A 25,164-nucleotide genomic window follows, 5' to 3' on the forward strand; every position below is an offset into this window, starting at 1 on the left:
CTACCGGAGTACACAAAAAAAGCAAAGAAAAGGACAGAGACAGAAAGTCGAGGTCCAAATCCGATGACGAAGCTACTCCTAAGCCAGTCGCCGGTACTCAGTGAGGTGCTTTCTAAGCCCCTGATACCTGCTACTTTCGAATCGCAGGCCCCTACCGAGACCCAGGTGGAGTCCGGCATGCCACGAGATACTCAAAAGTATTGGACCCACGGATGTATCTCCCTCGGATGGGTCCGGAGCCCCTGAGCAGGCACTGGCTTCTGAAGGTGTATTCAGGCCACAACATTTTTATATCAAACTGTCGACAGCTGCAAAACCAAAGACTAAAGCAACTTCTAAAGGTAAAAAACTGACGCATGAGCCACGTGCACAGGCCACTATGCCTAAAAAACAGATGATCAAAATGTCTGAAGACCTTATTACCTTGATCAGGGGCTCCCATCCCCCTCCTGATAAGAGGCCTAGGCAAGACACTGATTATGAATCTTCAGATCAGGTTTCTATTTCTTCTGATCAGGAATTATCTATACCTCCCTATGAGGATTCTGATGCAGAGGAGTTTATCCCATCTGCATCACCTCCTGAGGATTATTCATTTGGAGAAACCTTGCATACGTTGAAGGAGCATTTTCACTGGGAGAGTCAAGATTTCTCAGAATCAAAAAAAAGGCTCAGGGATTTCCTTCTTCTCCCTCAGCACAGACCTTTAGCTATACCCCGTTTTAGACATTGTGGATGATGCGTTTTCAGAGTCAAGCTTGACCCCTGACACCTTACCTCCGGCTCCCAGCAAGCCTGACAGATATTACAGGGTCCCTGAATCTCACAAATTTTTATTTAGAAACCCTGCAGCTGATCCTGAAACTATTTCACAGGGTCCAAAGGGAGTTAAGGCCTCAACAGCAAAAATCCTACACCCTCTGACAGAGATTCAAGGGCACTGGATAGATGGGGAAAGAAGGTCTATACATCTGCAACCTTGGCAATTAGGGCCTTAAACTGCCAGTTTCATATGCTCAAGTATCAACAACATGTTATGGGATTGCGGAAACAGAAAATGATGATTTCTGAATGTGCACAAAATAAAGAATTGCAATGTGGTTTTGATTCCTTAGAGGCCTCCTGCAGGGCCGCAGTTACTGGATCTGTGATTAGGAGGCATGCTTGGCTAAAAGAGCAAAATTTGCCTGATCATGTTAAAGCTAAATTACTGGATGCACCTTTACAACATGATACTCTGTTTGGTATTAAGGCAGAAGAGGTTTTAAAGAAAATGGAAGACAAAGCTAAGTCTATGCAAACTGTAAAGGACTTCTTACAAGTGCAGCCACCAAGATTCAGTAGACACTGGCCTACAAAAAATTGGTCCTTTCCTGTGTCCGACAGAGCTCAAAGGGGCAAATCCAGACGCCCTAAGGGTTCCAGATACCAGGCACAAGATTCTTACAGGTCAAAGCAATGGGGTGCTTCTACCTCCAAATCTGGAGGAGATAAAGCGCAACCCTACAGAAAACAGTCCCAATGACTTCCCTCTGCCTTCACCAAGCACTTAAATTTTGGCAGCACCCTTAGGGGGAAAATTAGCACTTTTTGCTCAAAATTGGCAGTAAATAATCCAGGACAAGTGGATGCTAAACATAGTATCACAGGGATACAGATTCCATTTCCATACTCTGCCAATGGCAAACGGTTGTCCAGATCTGCCAAAAAATCAATGGGCAGAGGCACAGAAACAGGTTACGTCCCTCATGTTCATGGGGTCCATTCAGTCAGTACCAGAACAGGAAAAAGGACAAGGTTTTTACTCAAGACTGTTCTTGGTACCAAGAAACGACAAGGCCTGACGGCCAATACTGGATTTATCAATTTTGAACACATACCTGGACATTCCAAAATTCAAAATGCTGACTTTGCAGCAGCTTCTGCCCATGCTGGGCAAGAATGCTTGGCTGAACATTAGACCTAAAAGAGGCATACCTGCATGTCCCAATAAGTGAATCATGCAGAAGATACCTCTGTTTCAAGGCTGGCTTAATACATATCCAATTCTCTGCACTGCCCTTTGGCTTTATCTACTGCGCCCAGGGTCTTTACAAAGTGCCTGGCACCAGTAATTGCTTTTTGCAGACAGAGGTATACAAATATATCCTTACTTAGACAACTGTCTCATTCAAGCAAAGAACAAGGACATTCTTCTTCAACACCTGGCATTTGTGAAAAGGCTTCTAACATGCTAGGGTACACAATAAACGAAAATAAATCACAACTGGTACCCTCTCAAAAGTTAACATTCATGGGTGCAAGCTTGAATACAACTGCCCAGATGGCTTAACTCATGCCAGACAAACAAAGGCAACAGACTACTTCCTTCAAACTGATGGCAACAAAAACCCAGTTATCTGCAAGACAAACTCTGCAGGCTTTGGGCTTCATGGCATCCTGCATCCTACTGATTCCATATGCAAGACTGCATATTAGGAAACTTCAATGGTACCTAAAAAGTTTATGGAGTCAACATTGTCACAGTCTGGAAACAATGATTCCTCTCATTCCCTGCCTACAACAGAAGTTTCTATGGTGGGCAAAGGCATGTCACCAAAACATGGGACAGCCTTTCACTCTACCCCCCCTGCCAGCCAAACCTTAACAACAGACTCATCAGATTATGCATGGGGGTCCCACCTGGCGGGAAGATGCATTCAGGGCATATGGACTCCGAAACAAATGCATCTGCATATCAACCAAAAAGAGATGCTAGCTGTTCAAAATGCCCTGACAGCCTTCAAGGACTTACTTCATCAGGACAACTACTGATAAAGACAGACAACACCACGGTTATGTGGTATATAAACAAGCAGGGGGGGCACGCACTCTTAACCCCTTTGCAGATTAGCCATGGCACTGTGTGACACAGCTTTGACTTACCAAATACATCTTCAGGCTCAGTTTCGGCCAGGAAAACAAAATACTCTGGCAGACGATTTAAGCAGAAACCTTATGGACCCTCACAAGTGGAAACTAGATCCACAAGTCTTCAGCATGATAACAAAGAAATGGGGGAGCCCGGACATAGACCTATTTGCCTCTCCTCAAAATTATCAGTTGAAAAGATTCTGCACAAGGACTTATCACAGATAAGCATGGAAAGTGGACGCCCTATCCTTCAGATGGAAAAACCTATCAGTTTACGCCTTTCCTCCTCTGCTCTTCTTCCCAGGGTCCTACTAAAAGTCAGACAAGAGAAACCAAAGATGATACTAATTGCCCCGGACTGGCCCCACCAATACTGGTACCCAATCCTAAGGAACTTGTCTCAATACCCAGCTTGGACCTTGCCTCAAAGACCTCAACTACTGTCCCAGCAAAACAATCAGATCCTGCACAATCAACTCCAAACACTGAACCTGGCAGCATGGCTGATCATGTAGTTATGCAAACAACACCTCTCAGTAAAGCTGTGATGGATGTCATTTTGGAAGCCAGAAGGCCTAGTACTAGAAAATCATATGCTGATAAATGGAAGAGATTCTGTGCTTGGACGACTGGTTCCTTTCTGCCACCACCAGGCATCTACTGTTACAGACAAGGGACGCCACCATTACACTGTGCCAAAGGTTAGAAATTACTCTAAATTGGGAAAAATTTGCCTTGTTGACCTCACAGCATGTCACTTGTATCGGTGCCAAACTAGATACGGCGCTCATGAGGGCCGTCTTACCAGAAGAGAGAATTCAGGGTCTACAACAGCAGGTCTACGCCTTACTACCATTGAGGAAGGTCAAGGCAAAAGTGGTCCTCAAGTTATTAGGGACTATGGCTGCCATGATCATGCTAGTTCCCCTTGCCAGACTACACATGAGGGTTCTTCAGTGGCTGCTTTTCGCCCAGTGGTCACTACAGCATCTTCCACTCTCCCATTCTATTCTGATTACGGACATGTGCAAGCAGGATCTAAGCTGGTGGCTTCAGGCCAGCAGTCTCAACGTGGGCAAGCCTTTTGTCCCATCTTCTCCAGTTGCCACGGTGACCACAGATGCCTCCCAGATTTGGGGGGAGGGGCATTATCTCGGCAGGACTGTCCAAGGCACGTGGCAGGATCACGAGACCCATTTGCATATCAGTGTCTTGGAGATGAGAGCAGTTCTATTAGCATTGTAAGCACTTCAGAGCTCTCTTCCTCTAGGGACAATTGCAATCCAGTCAGACAACATATCAGTGGTATGGTATCTGAACAAGCAGGGAGGAACCAAATCATACCCCTTTGCAGAGAGGCACTTTGAGTTTGGCAGTGTGCTGTGTCTTCCCAACGCATATACCGGGGAAGTCCAACGTGATTGCCGACAGGCTGAGTAGAGCTAACCTAATGTCTCACGAGTGGTCCCTGAACAAATATGTTGCGGAGAAGATATTCCACCGATGGGGCCAGCCTTGCTGCGATCTATTTGCCAGCCCCTCAATGCCAAATGCAGCAGCTACTTCACCCTTATCCCCCCGGAGGGGGAGACACCCAGGGACGCTCTGGTTCACGATTGGCCCTCCGGTCTTCTCTATGCCTTTCCACCATTTCCTCTGATATCAAAGGTCATTCAGAAAGCACAGTCTTTGGGAAGCAAAATGATCCTGACTGCTCCACACTGGCCTCGTCAGATTTGGTTTCCCTTCCTTCAACCCTATCTAATGGACGATCCCTGAATTCTGGACCCAGATCCAGATCTGCTGACTCGTATGTCAGGACAGTTCCATCCCTCCATCCAGACCCTCAAGTTGACACCTTGGCTGCTCCAGTTTCGTCCCTAGTCAGGCTTCATGATTTTTCCCCTGAAGTGGTCCACATTTTGTCTTCTTCCCACAAGCCTTCTACCAGGAAGATTTATTCCAGTAAGTGGAAGAGATTCTTTATTTGGGCCCGTGAAAGACATATTAATCCTTATACAGCGCCTATTTCGGCAATATTAGAATTTCTTTCTCAACTGTCAGGGGTCAGCTGCAGCAACCATTAAAGTGCAACTGGCAGCGATTTCTACCTTTCATGTTGCTAATGAGCCGAACCTTATGGCTCAAAGGCTTTGTGGAGCCATTCTGAAAGGGACAATGCTACTCCGACCTCCAGTCTTTGATCCAGCAATGCCATGGGACCTCAATTTTGTATTACAGAAGCTCACCTCAACTCCCTTTGAGCCCGCAGCTATGTGTGACCTTAAATTCTTGTCATAGAAGACCGTATTCTTGGTAGCCATAACTTCAGCTAGGTGGGTCTCTGAGCTCCAAGCTTTATCGATTAAGCCACCTTATTTGGTGTTTCACAAAGACAGGGTCTCCTTAAGAACCAATCCTTCCTTTATTCCAAAGGTTGCTTCTATTGTCAATATCAACAAATCCTTTGAGTTGCCTGTGTTTTTTCCTGAATTTTCTAACAAGGCAGAATTTAAGTTTCATCAGCTAGACATTCGTAGACAATTGCGTTTCTATTTACATAGGACAAAAGATTTCAGGAAATCAGATCAACTGTTTGTCTCATTTTCAGACACTAGACTTGGGGTTCCTGTTTCTAAAGTAACCTTGTCTCGCTGGATTTCCAGTTGCATCTCATTTATTAATGCTTCCAATGGCAAAGAATTACCCTGTAAAGTGATGGCTCATTCTACACGATCTGTGGCTACCTCAACTGCATTTCAGGCTAGGATTTCTATGGATGATATTTGTGCTGCAGTAACATGGGCTTTGCCTCATACTTTAATTAGTCACTACAAATTAGATCTGGTCTCTAGAAGCAGATCTTCCTTTGGTTCCACAGTGCTCAAGAGTATTTTTCACTGAGCCACCCAAGGTCAAGGTGCTAGGGACGCTGTCCCAGGGGTAAGAATGAAGGCGAGATTGGACTACATAACATCAAGAAGTTATGTACTCACCATAACATTCAATGTATGTATTCCATCTCGCCTTACATTCTTACTAGCCCCCCTACCCCCCCCCCCCTTGAGGACCTGGAGGTATAGTCTCTAGGTGTCAGTAGTCCTTTCTGTTGGGATTGTTCTTCCTCTCAGTGTGTGTGTGTGTGTGTGTGTGTGTGTGTGTGTGTGTGTGTGTGTGTGTGTGTGTGTGTGTGTGTGTGTGTGTGTGTGTGTGTGTGCAGCAAAAAAGATCTGGGGAATGGGCCTGCTGCATGATGGTCTACCTCTTAGCCACGAGCCAATTGAAGACTTTGAGCTAGAGTATGGCTGAGTCGGAGGCTCCGAACCCAGGGGTAAGAATGTAAGGCGAGATGGACTACATACATCGAAAGTTATGGTGAGTACATAACTTCTTGTTTTATGTTATATGGGTTATATAGAAGGAAACAATAAATGAAATTGTATAATGGTAAATGGATTTTGGCAACAGTAATAAGTAAAATCAGATAGTGGTTATGGGGAAAGGAATGTGGGACTAATAGGGATGAATATTTAGTATGATTGTGTAAACAGATTTGTATATCTATATATTTGTACATTTGTAAATATATAAATGTTGTGTAAATAAGAGATCTGATATTGTTAATCCTCGTTCATTCCTTACTCATGGGTATCTGTTCCGACCTCGGAACCGAACTGGCCATTTTTCAAGCTCGCGTCCGCTTCAAACTCTTGAGCTAAACTCTTACCCACAATCCCCCTCTCCCTGTTACCCCAGATTTTGTTTGCTGCGTTGCTATTCGGTCGTGTCAAGCTGCTTCTCTTGAGCTAAGTACAGTTATGTGTTGTACAATAGTCATTTATATTACTTTTCTGTCAGAAAAGTTTCTATTTTGTTGTCTCTTACCCTATCGCATCTAGCGACCATATTTTCTTGAGGTTATCTTCTCTTTTCTCTACTTTTTTACTGCAAGGTATTTCTCCCCTTACCATCATTGGTAATCTTTCCTTTTTTTCATACCTTCGGGTATTCTTTTGTACTATTGCTGGTACCCTTTTCTACTATTTTTATTATCATTGCAGATAAGAAAGGTAGTCCGGGGTTTAAAACTGTATTCTGATTGTGGACACAAACTACCTACATTTGATGCCCACTCTTTGTGCGTTTATTGTTTGGGGGCGTCCCACTTATCTGTTGACCCGCCCTGTACTATCTGTAAAAAATATTTTCAAATAGAACTTTGTTGGAAAGGAAAAACAAATTGTTGCTGAAGGGACTTCTTAAATCTCCCTTTTCAGAGGCTGTTTCTGGGTCGGAGGCCTCAACCCCTCGTAGAGCCCATAAGAAAATCTTGGATGTTCCTACCAAGGCTAAATCTTTGCCTTCGTTCCCGGCTGGGGACTCCTGCCAACCAAAGCCTAAAAAGGATAAATTTTCGGCCCCGGAGCTCACTCAGTCAGCCCCAGTGCTTTCGGTGCCTAGACCTTCGGCTCCATTAGTGATCTCGGCTCCGTCTTCTCCTGCAGCCTTCACTATATCGGCACCAAGGGGTTCCTCAATTCAGACTATTACCACTGTATCGGCACCGACCGCTCAGTCGGCGCAGACCCTCAATACATCGGTTCCGACATCTTACTTGAAACCGACACCTTTATTGTTGACTCCAGTTTTGTCGGTTCCAACTTCGGTACCGACAACCACTTCGGCACCGATACCTGTGTCAGTGCAGACCGTGACCTTGGCACCGATGACTTCTTCGATGCAGACACCCGTAGTCCAGTCTCTCTCGACACTGTTGTTCTCGGTGCGGACTGGTGAGAGGGGCACCGAATTTGCCTCTTCTGTGGACAGGCCTGTTTCTCCCTCAGTCTCCGTGAGGTCCACTAGAAGCCTTTCCGAACACGATGTGTTGCATCTTGTGGATCAGGTGCTCTTGGCCAGAGGTATCCCACCCCCCAGGAACTATCCTTCCTTGGGAGGTGATCACCCATCTCCAAAAGACCCCTTCTTATTCTCCTCCTTCATTGCCTTTGAAGTCCATGGATATAGCACAGTCTTCCCCTTCTGCAGTTCCCTTTATGGATCTCACTAAGGAACCGCAGTTGCCTTCGTGACAGGAAAGTTTTGCTAAGACCCAGGATGTCAGTTGTGACACGCATAGTTTGCTGCTCCACAGCCATCCGGGGACTCCAGGTCGGCAGGCTGAGCCACTTAGGGGAGGGGTGACCCCTGTCCTGGACATTCACTCCACTTCAGGTGGACCAGCCTTCCAACTGATGGAGAAGGCTTTCGCTGCTGCTGGCGATACTGGACTGTCTATCCCTCTGCCCTCCTCTGGTACACTGGTTTCACAAATTGCACCGAGTGGACACCGGGTGCAAGAGCCTCGGGTCATATTCCCACAGGAAACCCCTTTTCCGCTGTCTTCCCCAGCTTCTCCCGCTGAGGAAGTCCACTGGAAAAGTTTGTTTAAGAGGAAGCACGTGGACTCCACAGACTCCACAGAGGAGTCCCTCACTGAAGAGACAGATTTTGATGGGGGGGAGGATCCTCTCGGTCACCCTCTGAGGTATCCTTTGGTGATATCCTTGAAATCCTGAAACAGAGAGGTGACTGGCAGTCCTCTAATCCGACCTCTGAGGAATCTGTGTTCCTGCAGGCTTTTCGTGCCCGGCCCCCTACCTCCTGGGATATTCATCGTGTTACCCTGCTGCAGTGATCACACTTGGGTTATCCTGCCGTCAGGCGGTCCCGCAGTCGGCCCGAATTCCAAAGTCTTGGTCCGGCGTCGGTTGCTGTCGCTTCCTCCCTGACGTCAGTGCACCAGGGGTATATAAGAGGCATCCGACGCCATTTTCTTCAGTCTTTCTTGCCGTGCGGTGCCCGAAGCAGAAGCAGTTCGCAAGTGCCGGTCGGCCGACACCTGAGATTTTCGATTGAATTTCAGTCCGAAGTCTTCAATAAAGCTAAGTACCCCGTTGGGGAACATTTTCTTGCCTCAGTCCGATGTCAGAAAAAGTTAACATTTGCATTCATGTTGTCGGAGCAGCTGACAACCGCCACTCATAAAAAACGCAAGGATAAGGACAGGCAGCCTAGGAATAAGCCAGACACAGAGGCCTCAGCTGGGCCTGTCGCCGGTTTTCAGTGAGGCGCCTACGCAGCCCCTGACGACCGCAGAGCTGGAAACCCAGACAGCTGCGGATTCCCATGCGGAGTCTACTAGGCCAACGCAGCCTTCTACCGACACCGGAGCAGAACTAGACACCGGTGCAACGGAAACGCCTTCGGTTTCTGAAGGTGTCTTCAGACCAACTACACTCACCATTAAATCTTATGCTAAACTTAAAACTCCTTTAAAATCAAAGAAAACTGTACATCAGTCTACAGTTCAAGGCCCCATGCCTAAGAAACAGATGCTTAAGATGGCTGAAGATTTGATCACCCTTATCAGGGGTTCCCATCCCCCTCCTGATAAAAGACCAAGACAAGAGGAGGATTATGCATCCTCTGACCAGGTTTCTCTCTCCTCAGATTCTTCTGAGGAACAGGAGTATACTTTTCCACCTTATGAAGATTCTGATGCTGAAGACTCTATTCCCTCAGCATCTCCCCCTGAAGACTACTCCTTTGGAGAAACTTTACATACCATGAGGGAACATTTACACTGGGAAGGCCAGGATTACTCAGATTCTAAGAAAAGGCTCCGAGAGTTCCTCTTACTACCCCAGCACAGACCTCTTGCTATCCCTCCTGTTCTGGATATTGTGGATGATGTTTACTTGGAGTCTAGTTTAAATCCAGACTCTCTTCCTCCTGCTCCAGCCAAACCAGACACATACTACAGAGTACCTGACTCACACAAATTCCTTTATAAAAGCCCTGTAGCTGACCCAGAAAAATTTCCCAGGGTCCTAAGGGAGCAAAAGCTTCTGTGGCTAAAAATCCTGTGCCCTCTGAAAGGGATTCCAGAGACCTAGATAGATGGGGCAAGAAAATATACACCTCAGCTACTCTGGCTATGAGAGCATTAAATTGCCAGTTTCACATGTTGAAATATCAACAATTTCTAATGTCTCAGTTAAAACAAAAAATGAACACACATTCAGAACTGCCTGAATTCAAAGAAATGCAGGATCTGTTGCATGCAGCTGAACAGGTGGGCAAACATACTTTACAATGCGGATTTGACTCATTGGAAGCTTCTTGTAGAGCAGCTGTTACTGGCTCTGTCTTACGTAGGCTTGCTTGGTTAAAAGAACAAACCCTCCCTGACCATGTTAAAGCAAAATTATTGGATGCACCTTTACAGCAGGATGTATTATTTGGTGTCAAAGCAGAAGATGTTTTAAAGAAAATGGAGGATAAGGCAAAGTCTATGCAAACGGTCAAGGATTTTTTGCAGGTACAACAACCCCCTCGATTCAGCAGAAATTGGCCAACAAAAAACTGGTCCTTCCCAGCTTCAGACAGATCACAGAGGGGTAAATACAGATGCCCAAGAGGCAGAGGTCAGTCACAGGACCCATACAAACCTCGCCAATGGGGTTCTGCTACCCAGAAAGGAGGAGAAGACAGAGGCCCCAAGCTAGCAGAAGACAAACACAATGACTCTATCCTCAAACTACCTAGCAAATCTCTCCTGGCAACTCCCTTGGGAGGAAAACTAGCATTTTTTTGCAGACAACTGGCACATCATCACAAAAGACAAATGGGTTCTAAACATCGTCTCCCAAGGATACAGATTCCACTTTCATACCTTACCAAGGAACAAAGGAATGCCAAACCTGCCACCAAATCAATGGGCAGAGGCACAAAAACAAATTACAGCTCTCATGAACATGAGAGCCATTCAACAGGTGCCTACACAGGAGCAAGGACAAGGATTTTACTCAAGACTCTTCCTAGTCCCAAGAAAGGACAAAGCATGGAGACCCATTCTGGATCTTTCAGTTCGGAACACGTATCTGCAAGTACCAAAATTCAAGATGCTAACACTACAGCAGCTTCTTCCCATGCTGGGCAAGAATGCTTGACTAGTCACTTTGGACCTCAAGGAGGCATACCTGCATGTCCCTATCAGACAAAATTTCAGAAGATACCTCCGCTTCATTGTAGGTTCAAAGCATTATCAATTCTCTGCACTGCCCTTTGGCTTATCTACTGCGCCCAGGGTCTTCACAAAATGCCTGGCACCAGTAATTGCATAATGCAGACAAAGAGGAATTCAAATATACCCATATCTGGACAATTCAAGCAGAAAGCAAAGACATTCTTTTAAAGCATCTGTCATTTGTCAAACACCTAAGTTGCCTAGGGTACACAGGAAACGGAAAGAAATCAAAACTAGTGCCCTCACAAAACATAATATTCCTGGGTGCCAGCTTGAATACAACGGCCCAGATGGCTTGTCTCACGCCAGACAAGCAACGACAGCTGTTTCAATATTTCACAATAATGGCAACAAAGACCCAACTCCCTGCAAGAAAAATTCTGCAGGCTTTGGATTCATGGCATCTTGCATACTACTAATACCATTTGCAAAACTGCATATTAGGAAATTACAATGGTACCTGAAAAGTGTATGGACTCAGCACAGCCACAGCTTGGAAACAATGATACCACTCATTCCCTGTTTTCAACAGGAGTTTCTATGGTGGGCACAGGCATGTCACCTCAACAAGGGTCAGCCTTTCACCTTACCCACAGCCAGGCAAACTATGACAACAGATGCATCGGACTATGCCTGGGGAGCACACATGGCAGGGCAGTGCATTCAGGGCAAATGGACTACAGATCAGAGGCATTTGCCTATCAATCAAAAAGAAATGCTAGCAGTACAGAATACCCTAACAGCTTTCAAGGACCTTCTACACCCAGGACAACTACTAATAAAGACGGACAATACCACAGTCATGTGGTACATAAACAAGCAAGGGGGCACACATTCCTACCCTCTATGCAGGCAAGCAATGACCTTGTGGAACACTGCACTGTCTTACCAGGTTCAATTACAAGCACAATTCCTGCCAGGACAGAAAAACACATTGGCAGACGACCTAAGCAGAAACATCATGGATCCACATGAATGGAAACTAGATCCACAAGTATTTGCAATGATAGCTCAAAAATGGGGACACCCAGACATAGATCTGTTTGCAAGCCCCCACAACCACCAACTTCAAATATTTTGCACAAGGACCTTCCATCCACTAGCTTGGAAAGTGGACGCCCTCTCATTCAGTTGGAAAACATTAACAGTGTATGCCTTCCCTCCACTACCTCTTCTAGCAAAGGTACTGCTGAAAGTCAGATTAGAGAGACCACAAATGATACTCGTTGCACCAGACTGGCCACGCCAGCATTGGTACCCAATTTTAAGGAACATGGCCCACGGCCCACCATGGATTTTGCCACAAATTCCTCATCTGCTCACCCAGCGAGATCATCAGATTCTACACAACCAGCTCAAAACTTTAAACCTGGCTGCATGGCAAATTACCTAAACAACCAGCCAACACCTTTATCCAAAGCTGTTATGGATGTCATTCTGGAGGCCAGGAGACCCAGCACCAGGAAAACCTATTCAGACAAATGGAAAAGATTTTGCGCCTGGAACCAGGCTAAAGGCCTAAACCCCCTTCATCCAAACATCGCTCAGATTCTACAATATTTAACCGAGATGTTACACAAAGGATTTTCCTTTTTAAGATCCACGCCTCAGCAATTTCAGCTCATTACAGCACGGATCCTCCTTTATTCTCACATCCACTCCTGAGACGGTTCGTCAGAGGGGCTAAGAACTTGGAGAGCTCCAACACCTACTTGGGATCTCAACATTGTTCTGGAAAAGCTTACACTACCGCCCTTTGAACCAGCTTTTTCTGCTGATTTAAAATTTCTTTCCTGGAAAACTGCCCTACTACTAGCAATAACCTCAGCTAGAAGAGTCTCAGAGCTACAGGCACTAATGGCAGTGGAACCTTTCATTATTTTTCATCAAGACAGAGTCTCTCTACGAACAAATCCTTCCTTTATGCCAAAGGTGGTATCCAGTGTGGCCCTAAACCAAACCATTCACTTGCCCACCTTCTTCCCAAATTCCCAGAACAAAGGAGAAAGACTCCTGCACTCTTTGGACATTCACAGGCAATTACGTTACTACTTGGATAAAACTAAAGCTTTCAGAAAAACTGACCAGCTTTTTGTAGCCTATGCTACAGGATCACAAGGAAAAGCTATCTCAAAACAGACCATTTCAAAATGGATAGGGCATTGCATACGTTTCTGTTACACACATCATGGGAAACCAGTTCCTGCTAACATTAGGTCCCACTCCACCAGGGCTACAGCTACATCAGCAGCCTTTCTCAGGGGAGTGCCAACCAAGGATATTCTGGAAGCTGCTACTTGGAGTTCAGTGCACACCTTCACCAAACACTATCACTTATACTCTAAGACTAGAGCTGGTTTTGCCACTGCAGTTTTGCAGGGCTTACGGGCTTCTTCTAACCCTGTCTGACTCCACCTCCCATCCTTAGCTTTGGGATTCAACCCAAGTGTGATGACTGCATCAGGGTAACACGATGAACATAGTACAGTTTTGTACCTACCATAAATGTAGATGTTCGAGTGTTCACCCTGCTGCAGTCCAGGTTACCCTCCCTCCATCCCCTCTGAACTAGCCGAACTTATCTCTACCACTCTATCCTATACTACCTCTGTGGTGTATTTGCTTGTGCCTAAGGGTTTTGTTTTATTTTTATATAGCTATATATATATATATATATATATATATATATATATATTTTTTTTTTTTTTTTTTTTTTGCCTACCTATTGGGGGCACCTGACATCTGGGGCAAGAAAAACTGAAGAAAATGGTGTCGGATGCTGCTTATATACCGCTGGCGCACTGACGTCAGGGAGGAAGCGACAGCAACCGATGCCGGACCAAGACTTTGGAATTCGGGCCGACTGCGGGACCGCCTGACAGCAGGATAACCCAAGTGTGATGACTGCAGCAGGGTGAACACTCGAACATCTACATTTATGGTAGGTACAAAACTGTACTTTACTCCACCTGCCGATGAACTTGTTCGGCTTATCGTGCAGCGTGCTTGGAAGTCTCCTGACACCATCAAAGCTATTCCCCGGAGGCCAGATAAGATTTTGTCCCCTCCTGCTACGGATCCACATTGGTCAAAAGGTCTTCCTGTGGATGCTTTGGTGGTGGTGGCCACAACAAAAAAGGATCTGGCAGAAGAAGAAAGCCAGACTGTCCCTCTGCCTAACAAAGAGTCCCGGGCCCTGGACAGGATAGGGAAGCGCACCTTTGCATCAGCGACCCTGAATTATGGCACACTTTACCAGGCTTCAAAGGGATCTGATTTCTGAGCTCTCTGAAACCTTGGCTGGTGCCGTGTCTGATGAGGTCCGTGACAAAGTGGCCTCTCAGCTGGCCACCATTGAGTCAGTATCTAACTCCTCTATGCGACTGATATCTCATGCATCAGAAGGAGCAGCTAGAGCAGCGGTTCAGCGGCAGTCTTGAGACGACACACCTGGATGCACTTGTGCAATTTCGCGAAACCCTTTAAGGCTTTCTTTCTTAATGCTCCCATTGAGGCCTCTTCATTGTTTGGACCCAAAGTTAAAAGCACACTGGCCAGATGTGAACAGGACGGTAAGACCCTTTCTGCCATAGGAGTCCGTTATTCTTCCCCTCAACGTGCTTTCTCCCGAAACCAAAAGAATGGGAAGATATGGTTCAAGAAATCTCAGGGTCCTTTCCGTGACACACAGACCAAGTTTTCCCCTAGAGGCAGAGGGAGAAACTCACAGGGAAGACTCTCCTTTTGGGGCAGAGGGGGTCCGCGTAACGAGGGTTCCAGGGACTCTTTCCCTGACCAACCCTACCAGCGCTCCTGAAGAGTGGCCCAACTCTTTTCCTCTGGAGGTGGTTGAGGGTCGTTTCTCCTTGTATCCTTCTGCCTGGCTAACCATCACCACCGATTCTTGGGTACAAAGGATTATAACCAGAGGTTATCATATCCCCTTCGATATTTCTCCTGTCCCTTCAAAAAAACCTTCCCGACGTTCCACCCAGTCAAAGGGAAGAAGCAGCACTAGAGATAGAAAAGCTGCTAAGAAAGAGAGTCATCCAGATAGTCCCTCCAGACCAGATAGGGTCCAGATTCTACTCAAGACTATTTTTGGTGCCAAAGAAAACCGGGGACTGGAGACCAATTTTGGATCTCAGTGTATTGAACAAGTTTGTGAGAGTACAAAAATTCCAGATGGTCACAATACAGTCTATCCTCCCGCTTTTGGAAGAAGACGATTGGATGTGCTCGATAGATCTTCAAGATGCGTACTACCACATAAAAGTGGACAGGCCATCAAGAAGATTTCTTCGCTTCCGTGCGGGAGCCAGTCACTACCAGTTCAGAATACTCCTCTTTGGACTCTCTACAGCCCCCAGAGTGTTCACAAAGTGCATGGCAGTTGTTACAGCTCACTTGCGACTTCAAGGATTCCAAGTGTTTCCATACCTAGACGACTGGCTCATTTCCGCCTCCACCAGACATCTACTTGAAGAAGCCCTGGCATACTCTCTTCTCACTGCACAAAGGCTAGGCATAACCATAAACTGGCAAAAATCCAGTCTCACCCCATCTCAGTCGACAGAATTCATAGGGGTTATCTTGGACACAAAGAATTGCAGAGCTACCATTCCAGAGTACAGAATTTTAAGGATAAAGCAACAACTGATTCCAATCCTTTCAAGGGAGAAATCCATGGCTCACTCGGTTCTACAGCTGTTGGGTTCCATGGCAGGCCTCCATCACCATTGTCCCCCTGGCCAGGTTTGACATGAGGCTTCTACAATGGCTACTGCTCACAAAATGGTATCCCTTTCAGCATCTTCTTTCAGCCATGATTCATGTAACCCACAGGTGCAAACAGTATTTAAATTGGTGGATGACACACAGTCTGTCACAATGGTCTCACCCCTTCTCCCTCCAGCAACCCAAGGCCACAGTGACCACGGATGCCTCCCTGATTGGAGGGGGGGGGGGGCTATGTCAGGGGCAGACAGTCCAAGGCACTTGGTCCAAACTGGAGGCCCATCTACATATAAATGTTCTAGAGCTGAGGGTGGTGCTTCAGGTGTTGCAAGCATTCCATCCCCTGCTGCCATCTGGGACAATTGCGATTCAGTCAGAGAACATGGCGGTGGTCTGGTACATCAGCAAGCAAGGCGGAACCAAATCTTACCCCCTTTGTTGAGAGGCCGTGAGGATATGGCAATGGGCGATGGCTACCAACTGTTTTCTTCTAGCAACGCACATTCCCGGGAGTTCCAACGTGATAGCAGACAGACTCAGCAGGTGCATTTTTCAACCTCATGAGTGGTCCCTGAATCCCTTGATAGCGGCGGAGATCTTCCAACACTGGGGCCGTCCTTGCTGCGACCTCTTTACATCCCTGACCAACTACAAATGCAGCAACTACTTCGCCCTGATTCCCCCTCCGGGACAGTCACCCAGGGACACTCTAGTCTACGATTGGCCCTCAGGTCTTCTTTACGCATTCCCACCCTTTCCCCTCATTCCCCAGTTTCTGAAGAAAGCCCGTCGGTTGAAGAGCAAGGTGAGCCTCATAGCACTATATTGGCCTCGACAGATTTGGTTCCCCTTCCTTTGGGCTCACCTACTAGATCGACCATGGATTCTCCATCCAACCCCGGAGTTGATCTCACATCCACAGAACCTGATTCATCCCAACTTGAACTGCCTGAAGCTCACAGCTTGGCTACTGCAATTCCCTTGATCGCCAGGCAGAATGATCTTTCTTTCCCAGTATGTGACATTCTCATTGCATCTCATAAGTCTTCCACTAGAATTACTTATCTGAGCAAGTGGAAAAGATTTACGTGTTGGCTGAAAGATAAACAAGTAGATCCCTTCTCAGCACCAGTGTCAATACTAGACTATCTGGCCGACCTTTTCCAATCGGGTCTGTCGGCCTCTACCATTAGAGTTCATTTGGCTGCAATTTCTAATTTTCATGAGGGTCTCCAAGATTCCTCTCTTATGTCCCACAAATTGTGCAAGACCTTCATAAAAGGTGTAAATCATCTGAAGCCACCTTTTAGAGAACCTATTCAACCATGGGATTTATCTTTAGTTCTACAAGCTCTGACGTTGCCACCCTTCGAATCAGCCTCTTCTTGCGACCTCAAGCATTTGTCATGGAAAACCTTGTTTTTGGTCGCCATTACTTCTGCCAGACGGATTTCGGAGCTTCAAGCTTTATGTATCAAGAGTCCATACTTAATTTTTCATAGAGATAGTGTCTCTGAGAACTAATCCATCCTTTCTGCCAAAAGTGATCTCTGAAATGTCCATTAATCAAACCATTGAATTGCCAGTTTTCTTTCCCAATCATTCGAACAGAGGAGAGTATTACCTACATACCCTAGATATCCACAGGCAAATCCATTTTTACTTACAGGACTAGGTCCTTTCGTAAATCTGACCAGTTATTTTTGGCCTTTTCTGGACCTAGATTAGGATCTGCTGTTGCTAAGGTCACATTAGCTAGATGGTTGAAAGAATGTGTGACCTTCATTTATACACAACATAATATCTCGTTGCCTACAACCATGAAAGCTCATTCAACAAGGTCAGTGGCAACTTCTGCTGCCTTCCATGCCAGAGCTTCTTTACATGACATTTGTGCAGCTGCAACTTGGGCTACGCCTCATACCTTCATCAGTCATTACAAATTGGATTTGGCCTCCAGGGGAAGAGCATCTTTCGGTTCTCTGGTGATCAGGAATGTCCTTCCATGAGAGCCTCCCAGGAATAGAGGTAGCTGGGGACTCTGTCCCATGCGTAAGGAATGAACGAGGATTAACAATATCAGATAAAGAAGTTATGTCTTACCATAACATTCCATCTGTATTGTTGATCCTCGTTCAGTCATTAACGACCCTCCCTCCTTCCCTCTCCTGTGGTTTCTAGTGGATCTCACCATCCGGTTCTCTTAGGTTATTTGACCAGAGGTAGCCTCTACCTTCTTTTGACTTGCAAACTCAATCTGAGGTAACAGGGAGAGGGGGATTGTGAGTAAGAGTTTAGCTTGAGAGTTTGAAGCTGACGCGAGCTTGGAAAATGGCCTGCTCGGTTCCGAGGTCGGAACCGATACCCATGCGTAATGACTGAACGAGGATCAATAATACAGATGGAACGTTATGGTAAGACAGAACTTATTTTCATTTTATATAAATAAATAGCCCCTGCCCTTTTTCGATAGGCACAGTGGGATATTTTACAGCCACCTGAACTATCCAACTCAAGCAAATGGGACTTTAACATCTCACTTAACAGGCAACACACTGAGGAATGCAGCACTCCCGTGTATTGCATTGTAGTGTCAGCAGTCCATCTACCTCGTGTGGGAATAGAAACCACAGTATTTTGTACCAAAGGCAAGTGTGTTACCTGTTGCACTGACACTGCTAAAAAAAAGTACTACTTCTGTTTAAGCAGACTATTTCTAAATTAGCTAGCCCACTGTTTGTGTTTTTTTTTTTTTTTTTTTTTTTTTTTTTTTTAAGTCACAAGGCATACATCAGACTTGTACAAGGAAATGGCAGACCATGTTCTACCAGGGACATTACCACTACTACAATATACCTCAAGTGGGTTGGTACACAGATCATTTTAAAGGTAGCCAGATGGTTTTCAGTCTACACTTTTTTGAAACATTACAGGTCTTTCCTCATCTCCAAGGCTAGAGCTGGGTGTGCATCTGCTGTACTGAAGGGCATGCTGTCCTCTTCCCAGTAGTCCAACCACCCTTCCTGAGTGGAGGATCAGTTTTGGTAATCTCACGGTATGACTGCAGTGGTTTACCATCAGAAGGTCAAACCAGACCCCATTGAATGATGGGTTCATCGACCCACTTCTGCGAAAGAGACAATGTCGAATTCCAACATTGTCGAAATACGACCCGATGTAAACCTTGAAAATGGGCTTTAACATAGGTCGAGAGGGTCTATATTAAAACAGCGAAGTTTCAAAACTTCTAATGTTCTAATATCGACCCCTATTCAGCGAAAGCTGAAAATATCGAAGCAACAGAAAAGCTAATTTTTTTCCTAGGGAAAGAATTAGGTTGTCCATTTCTGTTGCTTCGGTATTTTCAGAGTTGTGGTGGAAAGTTATGGGTCGGGTTCAGGTAAGTGTGCGATTGAGTGCGGGTTAGGTTAGTTAGGGTTAGGGTGCGGGTTAGGTATGTGTGTGATTGTGTGGACGTGAGGGTTAGGGCGGGTTAAGTGAGTTAGGGTTAGGGGCGTGGGTGAGGTGAGTGTGCGATAGTGATGGACCTTAGGGTTAGGGTTTGGGTTATGGTAAGTGGATAGTTAGTGGTGTGTGTATAGTTTAGTGTAGGGTTAGGTGTAAGATTTTAGGCGTATGTGTGTGGATTGCTGTTTGTTTGGTGTGCTTGTGTTGTGTGTATGTGTTTTGGAACAGCAGATTTTTTCCGTAGGAAAAAATTCGCTGTTCTGAGCTTTCGCTGAATAGGAGTCGATATTAGAACATTCGAAGTTTTGAAACTTCAATGTTCTAATATAGACCCGGTCGAGATGGGGCGAAATTTGCACTTTGACAATGTCGCCGTTTGGCCTCTGGACCCACTTCGAACTTCTGATACCAAACCTAATGCAGCAGTTATCCAGACAAAGAACATAGTACAGTTGTGCTAACCAACTTACTGTATAACAGATATGGTATGGTCACTGTTGTAGTTAAGGTCTCCGACCACCATCCTGTCTGAGTCTGAGGTCAAGAACCCTGGGAAATTACACTGGTTCTGCAGCATCTTCCCCCAAGCTGACACTAAACTAAGTGTAGGTAAGAAAGAGTCAAAGATTACATGGTTGGACATCACCTGTATACCAAGTACTTGAAGGTGTGTGAGGTAAAGGCAACATCAGTCCAGCTGAGGGGATGGTTGCTCAGCTCTGAAAGTCTGGCCAGACATCTAGCCTCAGCCTTTAGCAGAGTTCCCTTGAAGTTATGTCTGCAACAGTAACTACATTTAAACATCTACTGTTATGTTGGTTGGTCAGCTGTATTTTCTCCTCCTTTCTCAGTGGCCATCAAGAAGAGCATTTTTTAACAAACCAAATCTAATAGCATTCACAAGAAAATCACTTCTGATTAACTGATAATTAAATTATCAGAAAGTAAATATATCAAAAATTACCCACATACAAATACCATTTCAGTATGTGAACAGGCAGTGTGAATATTGGCTGTAGATGGTCACTATTGATGTGATACCCTGAACCCATATGCAAAACTGGGAAGAAAAAAAGAGGGTTATGGGTGGCTGGATTGAAGTCATCACAAATTGGTTCAGCCTCCCATTCTTTATTGTCAGAATATTTTGTAACTTACCCTGCCAGTACTCCATTTGTATTTAATTACCAGTTTGTCCAAATTTTCATTTCATGCATCTGTTTTACTATTCTATCCTTACATTACCTGGATCCAGTGGTACCTCAGGTCATCAGTCTGGATACATCATCTTAGTCCCTTATCTTTTCAAATTCCAGTTTTCAGTTTAATCAGGCAGGAACTCCTGTGCTGGGCCAGTCAAGTCTTGCTAAACCCAAGCTGGCCTCCCTGACCCCCCCCCCAAAACACACACACACAATCCATCATAACAGATGCTTAAGGCTTTGTATGGGGGTACAGTATCTGAAGGCATCAAGGTTCAGGACATATTGGAACCTCATTTCAGGAACAAGCATATAACTCTCAAGGAGATGATGACTATAATAAAAACTGTCAATGCTTTAAATCAGCTGTGGACCTTCGACCCATGTTCAGCATAAAAGACAAACACCATAGTGATGCGATATATAAACAATGGGAAACAAGTTATACCCTATGTGCAGGCTATCCATGATAACCAGGGAGCTGGCAATACAGAAAAAACTCGCTCTGCAGGCCATAAACGTTCCATCATAGCAGAACAGAAGTGCAGACACTTTGAGCAGATCCAAGATAGAGCCTCTAAAATGGATGCTACACCCAGAGGTCTTCCAGGAGATTGTCCATCTGTGGAAAGCTCTCCAAGTTTGCCTACTATCTCAATATACAACCAAACCAGTTCAGTTCCAAGACAGCTTACAAAAATAGCTGGAAAACAGATGCGCTTTCTTTCCCATGAATAGAAATGTTATATTCCTTTCTCCTGTGACATCTAAAGTTCTTGCAACGATTAAGATGGACTTGCCAAAGATGCTTCTAGTAACTCTGTCTGTTATGCATCTGGCCAGGGGCAAGTATCAGAAACTTGCCAACAGAGTGAATAAGGGATCCCTGTTCCACCCCCAACATTCAGAATCTACACCAGTATGGATGATGGGTTTTTGATCCCATGTAGGCACATCTTTTTCTAAGGACATGCATCAGGTATTAATGGATATTAGAAAACCTAATACTTGAAAGTCATACTTTGCCACATGGAAAAGATTTTCTAGTTGGTGCAACATAACATGCAAGATCCACCCCAAGCAAAGGCTTTTCTAGTTCAAGGAACACATTTTGGTTATTTCTGCTTCCCTACCTTTGGATCTACATTTCTTCATTGTTTTCAAGTTAAGTAATTTTTGAAAGGAGGTTTACTTGTTAGACCACTCAGAAAAAAAAGTGGAATTTCCTTAAGATATTATTTTTGTGATGGAGAAGTTAATTATCTCCCCTTTTGAACCTGTAGGCAGTCCTTTAAAGCTTCTCACATGGAAGACTGTTTTGGTCATTTTTGACTTCAGGTATATGGGAATCTAAATTGCAGGCCCTAATGCCTACACTGCCATGTCTGATTTGACAAAAAGGATGAGTTTTATATCCAAACCTTCCTTTATGTCAAAAAGTTGTTTCCGAGTATACTTTAAATCAGACCATTCAGCTGCCTGTTGTCTAGCCTGAGGCCAAAAACAGAGGAGTGAGAATCCTGCATACTTTGGACATCCATAGAAAGTTAAGATTTTACCTGAAGTGGACTAAAGAATTTGGGAAATCTAACAACTTTTTTTCCTTTGATGGGAAAAAGAAAGGGGAGTCAGTATCTAAACAAACCATTTCTAGAAGGCTGTTTCAGGCTGTCCAGTTTTGTAACTACCAGCATGGTAAAAGCCTTCTCTGAAAGTCAAATCCCAATCTACCAGAGTGTAGACTACTACTGTGGCTTTTTGGAAAGGGATGGACTCTAGTCTAATCTAGAAACAGCAAAGTGGTCTTCTGTATACCTTTCTAGGCACTACAGACTAGATTCAGTCCCAGAGCTAGAGCAGTATTTGCAGAAGACTTACTATAGGGACTTCTAGACTGTGGAGATTGTTCTTCTACTCATTCTTTCTAACCTGTTACAGTTGTCCCATCTAGTTACTACTGCAGGGGTGATCCAAAGTAAAACATAGTATGGTAGTGTAAGTTAACTTACTATTTCAGTCTGCTGCAGTATTACTACCCTCCAGCATCCTTTTTTTTTTCTTTTGTACTATTTCCAGGCCTGTGTGGTTTCCCTACTTTACCTTTGCCTACCTGACTTGACAGTCTTTGCTGGTTTTGACTAAAAAGTTGTTGAACTTCTGGCTTCAGTCTCCCCTTCTGGCAAGAAGGCTCTGATTTTTGGCACATCCTTACATTCCTGTTATACTAGCGCATAATCAAATGCTAAACACATATGTATGGTGTGTGAAGAAGGAACCCAAAGTTTAGTAGACTGAGTGATCCTAATCTTGGCAGGATGCATCCCATGTAGGTATTGCTACCATAACAGTGATCCATGTGAACAGCCACTGTTATAGCAAGTTAACTTGCACAGTTATATTTCCTTTTTAATGTGAGCTTTGGGAGAGACATCTGTATGAAACTGCAAGAATACCCTCCTTCTTATCATTACTTAGTCTGTGAGTAAAAATTCTATCGATGGTTTGCAATCTTTTTTTAACAACAGCATCATTATATAGTTAAAAAGAGTTGCCAGACTAAGGTTCTTTACCTACATGAATAAGACAGTAGCTGTCATACTGTAGCACCCAGAGGTTTAAGGAGTGTCTAGAAAAAGCAGTGTGTAGGCAGCAATTTAGTGTGCTTGTAGTGAAGTCACAAAAAATATTTAATCTGGGAAGAGGCAGGACAATGTCTTCTCCACACTCTGCCACTTCCACATAGTGCCTGCCCAGTAGAACTGATATTTTGTTAATTTAATTTCACCCACTAATTCATTCAGGAAATCGTTCTCAATTATAAGTCCGAGTTTTTCACAGCCATCTTAGCATGTTTTTCTGCACATTTTTTCTAATATTACTTGGCCTTAGTGGTGCAGTGGTTAGCGTTGTCGCCTCACAGCAAGAGGTTCTCCCGTTCGATTCTTGGCTGGAGCGCCTTCTGTGTGGAGTCTGCATGTCCTCCCTGCAGTCAAGTGACTTTTAAAGACATGCAGGTAGGTGTGTGCATGAATGGGTGTGCCTTCTTTGAAGGTTGTGTGCCAGGCTGGCAACTCGGCACTATAAAAATCCACTGCCAATCATTAGTGGACCTGTGTTCCGCTGTGGCGACCCCTAACTGGGAAAAGCCGAAAGACTCCCTAAGAGGCTGCAACTTATCTTTGAGAAGGCTTAATTTCTTCTTACAGATTCTCCAAAATATGGTTAAGTAATCCCTCTCCTTGCAGATCTGTGTCCATGGTTTCATCAGTAAGTAATACATCTTGTATATCTGAATGCTTTACAGTGTTGATTTTGTCAGTGTCAGAAGTCAGCTGGTCCTCCATTAAGAAGAGCAAAGGAATTTTCTAGAGTTTGGGTCAAATTATCCCTAATCAATGTGAATATTACCTTGGGTCCCCATTGAAAATAGGCAGTTCCTAGTGGGACTAACCCGCTCAATAAAAATAGATGAAATCACAGTCTGGGATATATTAGGGAGTTTTTGTACCACCTATGTCAGTACTTAAGTTTGCATTATTTATTTAGACAGAAAAAGCCACCATTGAAAAATCCATCTGGAAAAAAATGTGGTTCAAAAAGTCAGTAAAGCCAGTTGGTTGTGATATACTGTTAGTGCATATCCTTGAAGCTACTCTGTTAGTAGAAAGTACCTTACACAGTTGTGCTCTAGTAATACCACACTGAAATGTGCGTTTCTGTTTACCATTTGTATAAAACTTTTCTCCCCAGAGCTTAGCTGAAAATGAGCTATGGTAAATGGACTTGTCTCCAGACAAGTGGAATAATTTTCCTGTTAAAATGCTGTTGGTAACTTGATATGCTTTAAGTGCAGAGTTGCTAATTTTGTTAATTTTGCCTTCAGCTTTCACAAAATAAAACGGTAGTCATTTTTTTTTCCTTTCTGTTTTAGTGGTCCTAATCGTGGGCATTACATTGCAATAGTGAAGAGTCATGACTTCTGGTTGCTATTTGATGATGATATTGTAGAGGTAAGATTATGTTATAGTTCTTTCCTTTTTGCATAAAATTTAGGTGCTGTAAACTGTTTGTTTTCACAGCCCACGCTTGAATAGTTGACCATCAGAGGTATAGCTTGCATGAAAATCTGATCTGTTTCATCAGTCTGTTCAGACCAGCAGTTGGGTACTGAGCCTCTCCTTGGATTTTGTCTGGCCATTAGCTAGTGCTCTAGTGCCTTTAACCTGTCACAGTCAGAGATTCCTAGGAACTTGCAAAGGAAGTTGTTAGACACCCCTTTATAGATTTGTAGGTAGTTACTAGGTGTGCTGTCCAGAAGGCATTGAGAAGCCTAGCCCAGTTTTCCAATTGTCTCAAAGCACTGTCTGGCTAAGTGACTTGCTCAAGTCACACAGTAGGCAAATGAAGGCTGAAGGAATCAAAATGACATGGATGAAAGAGAAGGTTCTCCCATTCCTCTCCTAATGATGTTACAAATTACTGAAGCTCTTAAAGTGATGGAACAGAGAAGAGGCTGGCCATCAGACCCACTGTGTCAGGATGAGAAAGTGTTGGTCAAGCTATATGCCTTGCCCTTTTTACCTCTTGGGTGGTCCCGGCTGCTAACTGTGCAATAGATTTGGTTGCCAGGAGGGCATGGCAGGAACCTAACATAGCAGATGCCATTGCATGGAAACCCAACAAGGTCTTGCAAAAATAGGCAGTCTTGACCTAAAAGCTTTATTGTTGATCCATTGTTGCATCAGCCACCAA

General features: G+C 44.6%; 1 protein-coding gene across 1 annotated transcript in view; it reads left to right on the top strand.

Moving 5' to 3' along the window:
• LOC122803252 (ubiquitin carboxyl-terminal hydrolase 12-like) overlaps positions 1-24,422 on the top strand; it is a gene marked incomplete at its 3' end in the record, with an annotated part of 535,227 nt that extends 510,805 nt beyond the window's left edge. The window contains 1 exon segment of the mRNA XM_044072845.1: positions 24,344-24,422. Coding sequence (XP_043928780.1) covers positions 24,344-24,422 — 79 coding nt within the window.
• Positions 24,423-25,164: the final 742 nt, after the last annotated feature.

Source organism: Protopterus annectens, chromosome 5.part1 (assembly GCF_019279795.1).
Source record: "Protopterus annectens isolate FY-2018-M chromosome 5.part1, PAN1.0, whole genome shotgun sequence".
Classification (NCBI taxonomy): domain Eukaryota; kingdom Metazoa; phylum Chordata; order Ceratodontiformes; family Protopteridae; genus Protopterus; species Protopterus annectens.